Genomic DNA, 14,766 nt, shown 5'->3' on the forward strand with positions numbered 1-14,766 from the left:
TTCTTCATGTGTATTATCATATTGTCTTGAAATAAATTAATGATGTGTCAACTTTCTTCGTGTATTAATGAACCACATATTAACCTGTTACGAAACTACAATCAAATGTCATTGTTCTATATTTGGCGTGTTCTGATAAAGATAAGATACACTCAAGTAAAGAGACCAAAAGGTTCACACACAGTGCGTGCTCAAGAAGTCAAGTACAGATAAACAAATATGAAGATCGTGCTCGTTTTTGCTTCATTTGCTGTCGGTAAGAACAACTTCACTTTAACTATACACTTCCATTATACAAATATAGTGCACTACTATAAATTATACTTTTCTCTGTGTTTTTAGCCTTTAGTTGAAGGATGTACGTTTATTTAGCCATGGTCGTCGGCACCAGTGGACGTATCAGTCTTAGGTTGTAGGGAATTGTGCGTAGACATAATGTAACCCTCGTAACAAAAAACCCTGGTTCTCTAACCTGCGCTAGTGTAAAGCAATGTCACACGGGATCCCTGCCCCCCCCCCCCCCCCCCCCGAACACGATTTGAAGCGGGATATCGCCTTTTCGACCACTGGGTTAACAGTTAAGTGTGTTACCACTAAACTACGGAATCCAACGAAACAGCATGGAGAGCTTATTGTGATTCTTTGTGGCCCTCGAGTATAAGCACCGCTCCACCTGGTCACTTGTCGAAGCTTATTGGTCATCCATTGTACTATGCGATCATGTGCTAGTATCCAATGACGAAATATAATGCCTTAATTACATCAGACCACTGAATTGACCATTCGCATGCTGTCAATCAAACAATCAGTTGACAATTATGTAAATAAATAAAAGCACATGGTAACATTATGCAATGTATTAACTGGCAAACCTCCACCAAATGATCTCGATATGTCGCAGTAATATTACTTTGGCGACTGGTCCATTGCCTCAAACGGCATCTAAAAATAGCTTGCTCAAATCAACCATACATTTCTTCACAAAACTGATCGTAACCTTGCAGTCATGTTTTTAAGTTTGTTCAAGGAAATGTCACTTATGCACTACTCTGGAAACTAAGTTAACTGAATAAAAAAATATCCCAAATTGCTCCAACCTGCAGCCTGATTTTAAGATTATTTAACAGGTATGTCTCTCTACCAAAGGCGATCGAGCTGTCGCCATTCGTCAAAAACATGATGCATATATAAAGAATGTTTTATTACAAGACCATACAAAATCGTTTCTATATTAAGCGCCCATGTAAGGATATTTTTCGGGCTTCACGACCAAAAAAAGAAACAACATTGTATATGATGAACGAAATTCCCGAATATTTTGAATTTCATTTTACTATTTAATATCCGACTTAAGATTAAAGGGTAAAGAATATGCTTCATACGTTAAACTAGGATTCTTAGCATTTGATATCAGAAAGTATCGATTCTGTGTGATTCCAATGATCAGCACACTTAAGTAAAAGTTTTATTTGAACTCATTTGGCTGTGGGAATCTATATAACAATTGAAAATGACCCATAACTGACTGATGGGGTTCTGGTGTCTATATTCTACATAGTATGTCTCATTTAAGATTCATTTTTCGGGGGTTCGTTTTTTCAGGAAAGCTTGATAGGGTTTGTACTAACGGTAGATGCCAAACATAGGACAAAACAATTTGGTATGTCAACAAAAAGCGCAACTTAAACACAAACCGAGAATAAGTGTACATAATGCACAATATATATTTAAATATCCTTGTGCAAAACCAGCCATATATAGTTGGCATTAGCCATTTACGAGTGGTCAATAACCGCAAGTAGAAACTAACGCTCATATGAGAGTTATATACCAGTCAATTATAACCACGTCCCCAACAGGTCCGGGGGATAGCGGAGACGTCAAAGTCAGCCAATCCCAGGTAAAATCCCCGTCCAGGGTGGACAAACTGCTGGTGAAATCCCCGCCAAATGCCCCCGTGCCCCGGGGACATCCTAGGTGAGGCCCATTCCCCGCTATTTTCGGCGCGAAAACAAAACTAACTCATTCACTCGGCACTGCGGGGCCAACTTTAAGGTAAAAACACGGCCCATTTCTAAGGCTACCCCCGTTTATCTCAAGACATAGCGGGATGTGGTTACAATTGACTGATGCATTATGAAATTTAATACACATGTGCATACAACCACTGGACATATACTCAAAACGTTTTGTTGGATAATCCGTAACGGTGTTGAATTATTATCACGGTAAAAGGGTTTGTAAAATGCTAACTACGACGGAGGCATGGACACACTAAAAATACTTACTTAAAGCATAAACACACTATTTCAGCGGCGTATGGCCAGCTCAGTGGCGGGAACTCAGACTGGTACTGCAATATTCTCAAGGACGAACACTGCGAACAACATATCTACGAACCGAGATGTGGCACCGACCACGTTACCTACAGGAACATGTAAGCAAGGCTGTTGGACTTTTTCTAACTATTTTTGTAGAGAATTTTGATAAAAGAAACGATACATGGATTTGTGACAGTTTAAAGGAGCCGAGGTCTCTGCGGAACCGAAATCTATGGTTACAGAAACATGAGTTCTGGTTTCAAACATGTATATACAATGGTTAATTGACTGAATTATGTTTGTATGTTTGTTTTGTCTAAAACACTCAATATACACATGATAATAACTCATGTACTAGATTATAAGCTAATTTTAAGATATGGCGACAGTGTATTTGATAATATAGTATGCGTATGTTCATAAAATGGAATTTTTCGCCATGGTTTAAGGTGCGCATTTGGCAAGGCCCACTGCCAGAACGACACCATCAACCAGCTGCACGTGGGTCCGTGCGATCTGATGTCCAGCACTAGGAGTCCGGAACAGGTTATTCACGGAAGCGAGGTAATTTGAACAGATGCGTTTACCTCTTGTGCAGTTCAAAAACAATTACGAGTAGTATTAATTTTGATTCGGAAATAAAAAAGCCCTGTGCTAAATGAAACAAGTTTTACACCAATGTTCAGCAGTGAAGCGCAACAAACAAAGAAAACCCGAAGCTTGAGGCGCCCCAGTTTCGAACACTTATTAACCATTATAACCATTATTATTATACATACTTTTCCCTAGTATTAAACACTCGTTTTAGCAATACTATTCACAGAAATAATTCTTTGAAGATTTGAAGGAGGACTTTTATCATATGTAGCATAAAATTAAGGAGTAATCTGTGTTAGCCTAGTTTTTGTCGAAATATCCCCGCTTTAGGTGCTGGGGGAGATAACACCTTATCAAAAACAATCTCAATACTGCGAGACTGCTGTTGAAAGTTGTGCTTGCGAAGAATTTTCCTTTCAGAATGTATATACTTGTGGATAGTATTTCCCTTTTGCAAGCTGGCCCTGGACCATCGGTGCATATCACTTCTCCTTTGGAAGGTGATCCTGAACTTCCGGTTTATAATATTTGTTATTTGCAATATGGCCCAGGACTTTCTATACATACTATTCTTTATTTGCAAGGTGACCATGGACTTGAATTTCCAGTGTATTGTTTCGCCTTTGCAAAGTCACCTGGACTTAAAGTGAATGATATTTATCCTTCGCAATGTTATCTTGATCTTCCAGTGTATGATACTTCTCCTTTGCAATTTTATATTGGACTTGCATAATACTTTCCCTTTGCAACGTGACCCTTGATCTGCATTGTGAAATATATCTGCTTTGCAACGTGACGCTGGACTTGCAGTGTGATATATATATATATATTTTGCAACGTGATCCTGGACTTGCAGCGTCCTTTGCAACGTGAGTGACTCTGGACGTGAAGTGGGAAGAATGTGTCCTTCCTTTGCAACGTGACTCTGGGCGTGAAGTGTGAAGTATGTGTCCTTCCTTTGCAACGTGACTCTGGGCGTGAAGTGTGAAGTATGTGTCCTTCCTTTGCAACGTGACTCTGGAAGTGAAGTTTAAAGTATGTGTCCTTCCTTTGCAACGTGACTCTGGACGTGAAGTGTGAAGTATGTGTCCTTCCTTTGCAACGTGACTCTGGACGTAATGTTTAAAGTATGTGTCCTTCCTTTGCAACGTGACTCTGGGCGTGAAGTGTGAAGTATGTGTCCTTCCTTTGCAACGTGACTCTGGGCGTGAAGTATGTGTCCTTCCTTTGCAACGTGATTCTGGACGTGATGTTTAAAGTATGTGTCCTTCCTTTGCAACGTGACTCTGGACGTGAAGTGTGAAGTATGTGTCCTCCCTTTGCAACGTGACTCTGGACGTGAAGTGTGAAGTATGTGTCCTTCCTTTGCAACGTGACTCTGGACGTGAAGTGTGAAGTATGTGTCCTTCCTTTGCAACGTGACTCTGGACGTAATGTTTAAAGTATGTGTCCTTCCTTTGCAACGTGACTCTGGGCGTGAAGTGTGAAGTATGTGTCCTTCCTTTGCAACGTGACTCTGGGCGTGAAGTATGTGTCCTTCCTTTGCAACGTGATTCAGGACGTGATGTTTAAAGTATGTGTCCTTCCTTTGCAACGTGACTCTGGACGTGAAGTGTGAAGTATGTGTCCTCCCTTTGCAACGTGACTCTGGACGTGAAGTGTGAAGTATGTGTCCTTCCTTTGCAACGTGATTCTGGACGTGATGTTTAAAGTATGTGTCCTTCCTTTGCAACGTGATTCTGGACGTGATGTTTTAAGTATGTGTCCTTCCTTTGCAACGTGATTCTGGACGTGATGTTTTAAGTATGTGTCCTTCCTTTGCAACGTGACCCTGGACGTGAAGTTAAAGTATGTGTCCTTCCATTGCAACGTGATTCTGGACGTGATGTTTAAAGTATGTGTCCTTCCATTGCAACGTGATTCTGGACGTGATGTTTAAAGTATGTGTCCTTCCTTTGCAACGTGATTCTGGACGTGATGTTTAAAGTATGTGTCCTTCCTTTGCAACGTACGTGACTGAGGACTTGGAGTGCGAACTATTTCTATTTTGCAAGGTGACTCTGGATTTCATGTGCATAATATTTCTCATTTACTAGTTGGCCCTGCACTTGGGATTCCAGTTTATAATATTTCTTATTTTCAAGGTAGCTTCGGACTTTAAATGTGTAATTGTTCTCCTTTAGCCTTGTACTTTCAGCCTACAATTTTTCCCCTATGCTAGAAAACGTTCGACTTTTTGTGTGTAATATCCCCCCTGTGCTAAGTAGCTTTGAACTTTCAGTGTAACATATTTCCCCTGTGCAAAAAACCTTTGACTTTCAGTGTGTAATAGTTCCCCTGTGCTATGTAGCTTTTGTTTTCCAGTGTGTAATATTTGTCCTTTATAAAGTGGCACTGGACTCTAGTGTATAAATATTATCCTTTGCAATGTGACCCTGGTCTTCCAGGTATAATATTTCTACTTTGCTAGATCGCTATGGACTACCAGTGTGTGTTGCTAGCCCACAGAGTTTGTGAGGCAACTTTGAATGAGAAACTCTGCGGCACCGATGGTGTAACATACCCAACATTGTAAGTGCTTTAAAGAAACTCTTTCGCATATCTCAGGTTGAAAAAATTATTTCGACTATGTTCAATTTTAACTTATTTGCTTATTATCAAGAACCCACAGTAACTGACCAATACTTATTTGAACATAAATTTATATATTCAAGACTAATTAACACACTTTTGAATTGCGTTGCTACTCTGCCTTTCGGGAAATGATGTATTTTCGGTCACACATGTATTTTGAGATATTCATTTGCGGACTTCAATTGCCCCGAAAATACACAACCTTTGCTTCCACATTATGAGGTCGATACTGAAGATAACTAAGTAACTTGTCATGAGCATTACACCTTTCTATCTTTGTATAGCTGCGAGTACGAGAAATCTCGCTGCCAGCACAGGGATCTGCACGTCGCTAAACTCGGGGACTGCAACGCCTAGCCCGCCCGCTTTGTAGTTATACCCAAATAAAATGTCGAAACATTCCTGACTTTCTAATATACTGTTAAAAATCTCAAATACTCGCTAAACTCGGGGACTGCAACGCTTAGCCAGTCAGCGTTGTAATTATACCCGAATGAATGTAGAAACATTCTCTCTTTCTAATATTGTTATAAATTTCAAAGGCTCGCTTTTCTCGTGGACGGCAACGCTTAGCCAGCCCACTTGGTAGTTCCGAACAATAAAATGACGAATCCTCTTCACGTTCTATTATCCGGGGACTGCAACGCTTAGCAAGCTCACTTGGTAGTTCCAAACAAATAAATTACCCGGGGACTGCAACACTTAGCCAGCCCACTTGGTAGTTCCGACCAATTAAATGACGAATCCTCCTCACGTTCTATTACCCGGGGACTGCAACGCTTAGCCAGCCCACTTGGTAGTTCCGACCAATTAAATGACGAATCCTCCTCACGTTCTATTACCCGGGGACTGCAACGCTTAGCCAGACCACTTGGTAGTTCCGACCAATTAAATGACGAATCCTCCTCACGTTCTATTACCCGGGGACTGTAACGCTTAGCCAGCCCACTTGGTAGTTCCGACCAATTAAATGACGAATCCTCCTCACGTTCTATAACCCGGGGACGGCAACGCTTAGCCCGCCCACTTGGTAGTTCCGAACATTTAAATGACGAATCCTCCTCACGTTCTATTACCCGGGGACTGCAACGCTTAACCAGCCCACTTGGTAGTTCCGACCAATTAAATGACGAATCCTCCTCACGTTCTTTTACCCGGGGACGGCAACGCTTAGCCAGCCCACTTGGTAGTTCCGACCAATTAAATGACGAATCCTCCTCACGTTCTAGTACCCGGGGACTGCAACGCTTAGCCCGCCCACTTGGTAGTTCCGACCAATTAAATCACGAATCCTCCTCACGTTCTATTATCCGGGGACTGCAACGCTTAGCCCGTCCACTTGGTAGTTCCGACCAATAAAATGACGAATCCTCCTCACATTCTATTATCCGGGGACGGCAACGCTTAGCCCGCCCACTTGGTAGTTCCGACCAATTAAATGACGAATCCTCCTCACGTTCTATTATCCGGGGACGGCAACGCTTAGCCCGCCCACTTGGTAGTTCCGACCAATTAAATGACGAATCCTCCTCACGTTCTATTATCCGGGGACTGCAACGCTTAGCCCGCCCACTTGGTAGTTCCGACCAATTAAATTACGAATCCTCCTCACGTTCTATTACCCCGGGACTGCAACGCTTAGCCAGCCCACTTGGTAGTTCCGACCAATTAAATGACGAATCCTCCTCACGTTCTATTATCCGGGGACTGCAACGCTTAGCCAGCCCACTTGGTAGTTCCGAACAATGAAATTACGAATCCTCCTCACGTTCTATTACCCCGGGACTGCAACGCTTAACCAGCCTTCTTTGTAGTTCTGACCAATTAAAATTACGAATCATTCATGACTTTCTAATACTGTTTTAAAGCTGCACTCTCACAGATCATATACCATTTTTAAAACTGTTCTTATTTTTTGTCTTGGAAAGAGCAAATTTTTGCGTAAACATTAATTTTGCAAACCAATGATAAAAGATTGCTGACAAAAATCAGACCGTAGATTATCATATTTCCGTTCGAAAATTAATGTTTTATGGCTTTAACCGTTACTAACGGTTTAAGAAAAATGCCTTAAACATCATTTTTTGAATTTAAATATAAAAATCTGCGATCTAATTTTTTGCCAACAGTCTAATATAACTGGTTTCCATGGATTTTCGCAAACAAATTAGGTCGTTCCAAGACAAAAAAAAAAAAATGTAAAAACGTTCAATCTGTGAGTGCAGCTTTAAATTCCAAATGCTCGTATTTTTATCGCCCAACACACGGCTATAACAGCTTTGGGATGGTAGTGTATAGTCAACCGCCTTTGTAGCTCTGAAGGAATGACATGTTGAACCATTATCTGTCTTAAGAGTTTTATAACAATTTACAATTGTATGATATGATTATAAAATGTATATAAACAAACTGTTAGACTGAATTGAACACTGGAGTGTCCATACAATGTTATCAAAGTTATGTTGATTTATATTATGTGCGCAGACTTTAATTTAAACTTTATTTAATTTTACAACGATTGTGAAACAAGCTATTACAGCTTATATTTTTCACTCTCGTTGGCACGATGTTGCGCGAGAGTGTGGTCTTGTGTTGTGGGGAAAACCGGAGTACCCGGAGAAAACCCACTTGTCCGGCTTGGTGACCACTAACCAAACCCACATGCGCCCAGGCCGGGAATCGAACCCGGGTCGCCTTGGTGAGAATTGAGACTTTGACCCCCCCCCTCCCTCCCCCGCACTCACACACAAAGTTATGGAAACTTTATAATTAAGAAAACATTATTTGCTGTTACAAAGTCTTTCGCAGTTTCAAGCAAAATGTTTTACGAAATCAACCCAGAATTGAGCTTAACAAAATGGCGACGAACACATATTATAAATGCAGAGGATGCAAATTGTACGTACAACTACATTGCAAGACCATCATGACTTGTTCGTGTCGAACAAGTTTAAGATTTTAATATGAAAAACCTCTATTAATAGTTAAATGTTTTATCTCATCAATCAATTTACACAATTTTATTTTTGTAATACTAAATGTTAAACGAACTGTTTGCTTTTCCGATACAAACATATGCGTTTCTAAGGAATCAATAAGAACAACATTATTTTGTCGATACCAATAATTCAATTGGCTAATTAAATTAACAGACAGATGACCCTATACGTCTCTTAATATGAACAGAAAATGCATTAATTTTGTTAACGAAGAAAGATGGAAACTTATTATCCATATCAACGTTGTTTAAATTGTTTGTATATATCATGAAAGCACTTCTCAAAGAACAGTCTCTGGAAGTATTTTACTTTCGACATTACACAATACACGAACACTCACTAAATATGACATCTTATGTACATGTCTACGCTATGTTTGTCACTAGCCTGCATGTAAACAAAGAAATATTTATACGGTCTTGTGTACCAGTTTGTGTATACCACGTGATAAATAACGTCATAAATGCTATGTCGGAAGGCAACACTGCTTAAAATGAAGACTTAAATCACAAATAACTTTTCTTTAAAGATAACTGACAGTCTATGCCGCTATAAGAGCCCCGCATTAATTTTATTGCCGAAATTTGATCATTAGTTTCATCAAACATTTCGACAAACCTGTTTTCAAAACAAATGTTTTGACAGTGCTCCGTCAGACGGCCGTATTGTGAAAAGGTTTGTCGAAGTGTTTTAGAAAACTAAACCCTAAATCAAATTCTGGTCAAAGACCAAAGGCAGGGCTCCTTAAGCGGCGTAGACTGCTCTAGGTTTCATTTAAAATGTTGAAGAAATAGTGAAGATATCTTTGTTTAAAGTATTTTTTCAACTCAAAATGTTGCCTTCCAACGTAGCATTTATGACGCAATTTATCACGTGGTATACACACACTGTGTACGGTCTTGTGGGAAAACTTGATCGGGTGAACATTCTTTTGAGCACGCAGCTCATGTGTAATCACTTTAAGAACAACGCATTAACTGTTGAGTTTGAATACATGTACTTTTCCAGACGTGAACTTTATGTTAATTTCTCTCTCTTTGTATACGTATTTTCAAAATTGGAATACTGATAATCATGTCTTCATAACTATGTATCGCCACAACTGTCTTATGCTGTGACAAATTATGCTGGCACAATATTATGCCTAACAGACATGTTATTATATCTTAATAAATTGTTTTTATGTAAAACTAGCATGTTTTCATGTCTAACCAACATGTGATTATGTCTAACTGACATGTTATTATGTGCGTCCAACTTGCTAGTATGTCTAACTGTGTGTGTATGTTATTATGTCACCGACATGTTTATATGTCTCATGACGTCATTATGTCTAGGTGACATGCTTTTATGTTAAAGTGATGTTGAATTATATCCAACCGACATATTGTCAATATCCTTCTTAACATTTTCCTTCTTAGACATTATGTTTCTGTTGACAAAATACCAATTATGTCTACTCGATATTTAATCATGTCAGATAACAACATGTATGTTGAATTTTCCAATTGATACATGAACTTGTCTAACTGACATGGTTATATGTCCAATTGACATGGCAGTACATGTATATCTATTTGACATCTTGTCCACAGGGCATTTAATCTTGTTAATTGTTCATGTTATTATGTCAAAAGATGGTTATGTTATTTTTATTTCATTATCACAAAATGTCAATTGTACATTTAACCATGTCAATTTAACATGATAACATGCAAACTAGACAAGTTTACGTGTAATACAATCCCTCACAACAAATCTGGATTCCATTACATATAACAGTTATCACTCGAGGACTTCAACGCTTAGTCGAATCTCAAATGTCTCTAGTTTAACAGACCAAGACATTTAATAAATTGAGAACTGCAACATATATACATGTAGCTTAGATCTTTCTTAATCTGTAGCTTTTGTCGAAATATTATTGATTTTCCAATGCTTTAATGTACCTATTTGGAGATGAGAAACAGATGTAGCCATGTCATTTTCGTTCTTTAGAGTAAATACCACTATTACCTTTCACGGGCGTTAGTCTAGTCAGGGCAGGTTGGATACTGTCTCGTCACAGTTTTAACCTGCCCTACATAACTGCCACGTCTAAACATTTAAGCCGACTTTTGCATCGACTTATGCATTGTATATTAGGCTATTGTGAATATGATTCATCTTGGGTAAAAAAACTATATATATATTTTTTTTTATAAATATGGGTATTCTTGGTTAAAAAAACTACGCCACTACTTCAAATCTTATGTTTGCAAAATTTCATCGTCAACTAACAAAATCAGGCTTTAATGCGGCATCTTGTGTTGAAGATTTGAAGTGATTATTCGAAATCTCAATTTATTAAAAAGAAAATCTAGAAGTAAGCCTCTAATATGAAATGAATGGGCATTTCTATAAAGTACAATTGAAATATGCCAACTGTTTAGTGTTATCCACTCCTTGGTGAAAACACAGATAATCCAACCCTTATCAACAAATAGTGCATTTTTTGCCTAAAACAGATGACAACACTAGGCAAAATGGTTACCCCAATAATAATTGTTAAAGATACTTTGATGCAGGTATGGTCTCCATGTTGTTTACAAAATAATTTAAAGTGGCACTCATATTTAAAATCAATACATACACATGTATAACAAACGTAAATTTTGAGGGATAAACATTTAAACTACTTACTTAAGAATGCGTTTATGGAAAATACTTATAACTGATTGCAAGATTGTAACCGTGTGTTTAATAGCTGAAAACGCACAAATATTAAATGACTGCCGGATCTTAAAATATTTAACAGTGATTAGCTTTCGTCTCACAAGGTAGAAATACGGTGTTTTCTGCAACTTTCTTTCAAATTAAGCATGATATCCTTTATATGAAGCATTGTTTTCGATGTTTATTAATCCTTTTCGGTAAATTAAAACGATTGTTTTAATTATGGTACATCCTATTTGTGGGTAAGAGGGCATCTTTAAAGGGACTGTACACCAGATTGGCACCAAAAAAGTTTTTTTCTGTAATGAATTTCAGGACAATTATTTAATAAATGTTTTATTCTTTGATATCATAATTGTAAAAAAATCATACCAAAATGTAAAAAAATAAATCGAGTCGGACACCGGCTTCGAACCGGTGTCGCCAAAATTGCAGTTCAGTGTTGTATCCACTGTGCTACGAAGGCTTACCCTAAGCAGTTGGAATATTTAAGCTATATACCTAACATGGTCATATCATGTAATAATATCGACTAGCCAATCACGCATAAGAAATGAATTATACTAGGTAGACATACCATTTTCATTTTTTCGCTGTTTCATCATACGGAGTTCAGCCCCTTTAATATGTTGCGTGTCTCTCGATCAGTGTCTGTTATGGACAGTCAATTGTAAACACGGCCCCCAATGTCCGGGGGTATACCGGGGATAGCCGGGGAAATGGGCCGTGTTTTTACCATCCCGGTGGGCCCGCAGTGCCTGGTGAATGCGGTGGTTTTGTATTCGCACCAAATATGGCGGGGAATGTGCCTTACTTAGGGTCCCTGGGGTGCGGGGGCATTTGGCGGGGAATTTACCATCAGTTCGTGCCCGCAGGGCGGGGATTTTACCCGGGCTTGGTTAGACCGAAAGTCAAAGTCCAGCTATTCCCCGGAACTGGAGGGGCCGTGGTTACAGTTGACTGGTGCATTAGGCCTTGATCAGCATCTTCGTTACTAGTTTGACCACTGGGTCTCTACCTGCAGTTTCCTTTATGTTATTGTCTTAACCTGATGGCAAGAATTGTCAGCCATCAGTATAAATATTTTGTTAAAACCATCATATTTTTCTGCTTGTGGACCTTCACTACTGTTTAGTATATCTGTTAATTTTCAAAATGATAGAACATTTATATAACGTGGAGATATTAATTATAGTGCTTCGTTGCAGGGATAACATATCTGCATATGTTAAGTATTTGTTCTCGTCTTATCTTTGTACATTAAACTATGTCAGTAAGATCGTGACTTTGGGCACGCTCTGGCGTCAGAACTCACATATCTGATAAAAATACACGACGCGATTATTTCACCAGACTTCTACCATCAACAGAACGGTGCGCTGAACTTTCTAAACGATCGAAAATGATGCGTGTATTGTGCTTGGCTTTGGTTTTGGGTATGTCAGTCTTTCATTACAATTACGTACACATACCATTAAAGGTATCACTTTCCTCACCCCAACCCTCCTCCTTACCATCAAAAATCAACAATCATTACATTCTTCATTATATCACGGTATATGTTCCGAAAATCCTGTTTCGTTTTTTATTAATCATTCGAAAGGATTTCTTTAAAAACGTATGTTTTATTACGACTTCCATTTAATTATTATACTATATATATTTATTTTAATTAATATACTGTGTTTAATATTTCGTGAATATAAAGGACAGTTGAAATAAGGAGGATTATTTTGTTCATATAACGTACTTAAAGTGAAATTGCAACAAACAAATATCAATCTATCCCCCCAACGCCCCCCCCCGCCCGCCGTCTCCCATAGCCATGTTCAATCACACGCGACAAAACATCTCTGCAAATTGTTTTCCAAAATGCAATTTGTGGATGTTTTATGCATGCTTAAGCCATGACAGATTTAAGAGATATATAGGTCGGGACACGTCGATTGCGAATAGCTAAATGCCAGCTGCTAGATGAACATTTAAATTAAATTTGAACTATTCAGGCGTGGTACTGAGTGAGAAGCCCGAGTTTGGTTCCCAGCATTGCCAGACTGTGCTGGCCACCGACTGTTCGGGATACACACCGGAACCCGTCTGCGCATTCGATGGTACTAGCTACGTCACCTACCAGAACAGGTGAGCTCGAATTAGTGTAGTATTATATGGAGGATATATTTTGTTTCAGTGTAAGATCGTAATATATTTCACCGAGTGAGCAACAAAAGCTATAGTTCACCAGTGGTGTTGCCACGAGTGTAATATTTACTTTTAGTGTTCACGAGGTACAATATATAAAAGTGAACTAGTGTGATCTTACACTGAAACGAATTTTTTTGTCGTTTTTACTATATGGCTGAAAATGATATTAAATGACAATTGATTAATGATTTTCAGAAAAGTGCGCCAAAAAATATGCGAACGTTTATTTAATTCGGGAATAACTTCTTTGAATTTGTGCCCCAGCCATGTGCGTGCTTACGTTTGAATTGAAATTGAGAATGGGCTAAAGTTTCAAAAAGAGTAAAAATATCAAAATTTTATTTCACCTTTTGAAACATTGAAATATTATATTTATTTCACTGACAAAGCTCCATAAACAACCGGAAAGCAAATACTCCAAGGGTGATCAAACACAAAAGTCGCATACAAGAAAACGTAAGCAGGACATAATGGTAGATTATAAGTTAGTTACTCATTTGATGGCAACAAAATCTTCACCCACCAAACAAAACAGGTGAGATAGAGCTCATTAAGTTCACGATTAAAGGAGTCCATTCCGATGTAAGGTAAAGGGACTATCTTACGAAATATTGCTCGCATAGAAAAACGGCCGACTTTGTTTCGAAGAATCACAAAACTTTATCGCCACATTCAGAAAGACGTCTATGTGAATACAAATGTATGTTTCGAACCAATTCCTGTCCAATCACTATACATTCCATGCATTCCTTTCCGCTACTACTAGCATAAAGAGTAATTGTAGATAATTACACAACGGATTGACGGTCCAAATTAGAGACGCAAGTACAATCGACTTTTCTATTATAAATATTCATCGTACATTTTATGTTTTAACTTACATTGCATTAACGACTTGCAGTTGCGAGTTCGCCAAGGGCATCTGCACTCACCACGGACACAGTCTTCACGCTGTGCACGAAGGCTCGTGCGGCACCAGTACCAGTACCCCCTAAATAAACAGTTCCGATTGATACATTTGTTTAAAAAATATTATATAAACATCATTGAATACTTGTCTGTGTCATTTCTAATGATTAACAAATGATAGTTGTAGTCGAATTTTGCAATGAAATCATTTGATGTGACTAATATTTGCAGAACGAATTTTGAAAAGATCCAACTTTTCACACTTCTCACAGCAACCCAAACGTACGCATTAAGTATTATTCATATATGTAGCTCTAAAAAGCACGATATTTCAAGATATCTGCGATACGTTACTTGTCTCCTTAATTCTAGTTTTCTTCTTATAGTGT

General features: G+C 38.6%; 2 protein-coding genes across 2 annotated transcripts; both read left to right on the forward strand.

Moving 5' to 3' along the window:
• Positions 1 to 155: 155 nt before the first annotated feature.
• On the forward strand, positions 156 to 5,953 carry LOC128229797 (agrin-like). Its single transcript, XM_052941617.1, has 5 exons — positions 156 to 256; positions 2,314 to 2,437; positions 2,771 to 2,885; positions 5,389 to 5,489; positions 5,837 to 5,953. Exons 1-5 carry the CDS (start codon positions 220 to 222, stop codon positions 5,907 to 5,909), a joined length of 450 nt encoding a protein of 149 aa, XP_052797577.1. The 5' UTR covers positions 156 to 219; the 3' UTR covers positions 5,910 to 5,953.
• A 6,618-nt stretch (positions 5,954 to 12,571) lies between these two features.
• Positions 12,572 to 14,521, forward strand: LOC128229901 (uncharacterized). The gene is made up of 3 exons (XM_052941803.1): positions 12,572 to 12,702; positions 13,273 to 13,405; positions 14,370 to 14,521. Exons 1-3 carry the CDS (start codon positions 12,669 to 12,671, stop codon positions 14,461 to 14,463), a joined length of 261 nt encoding a protein of 86 aa, XP_052797763.1. The 5' UTR covers positions 12,572 to 12,668; the 3' UTR covers positions 14,464 to 14,521.
• The last annotated feature ends 245 nt before the right edge of the window (positions 14,522 to 14,766 follow it).

This window comes from Mya arenaria, chromosome 4, assembly GCF_026914265.1.
Source record: "Mya arenaria isolate MELC-2E11 chromosome 4, ASM2691426v1".
In the NCBI taxonomy this organism is placed as follows: Eukaryota; Metazoa; Mollusca; class Bivalvia; order Myida; family Myidae; genus Mya; species Mya arenaria.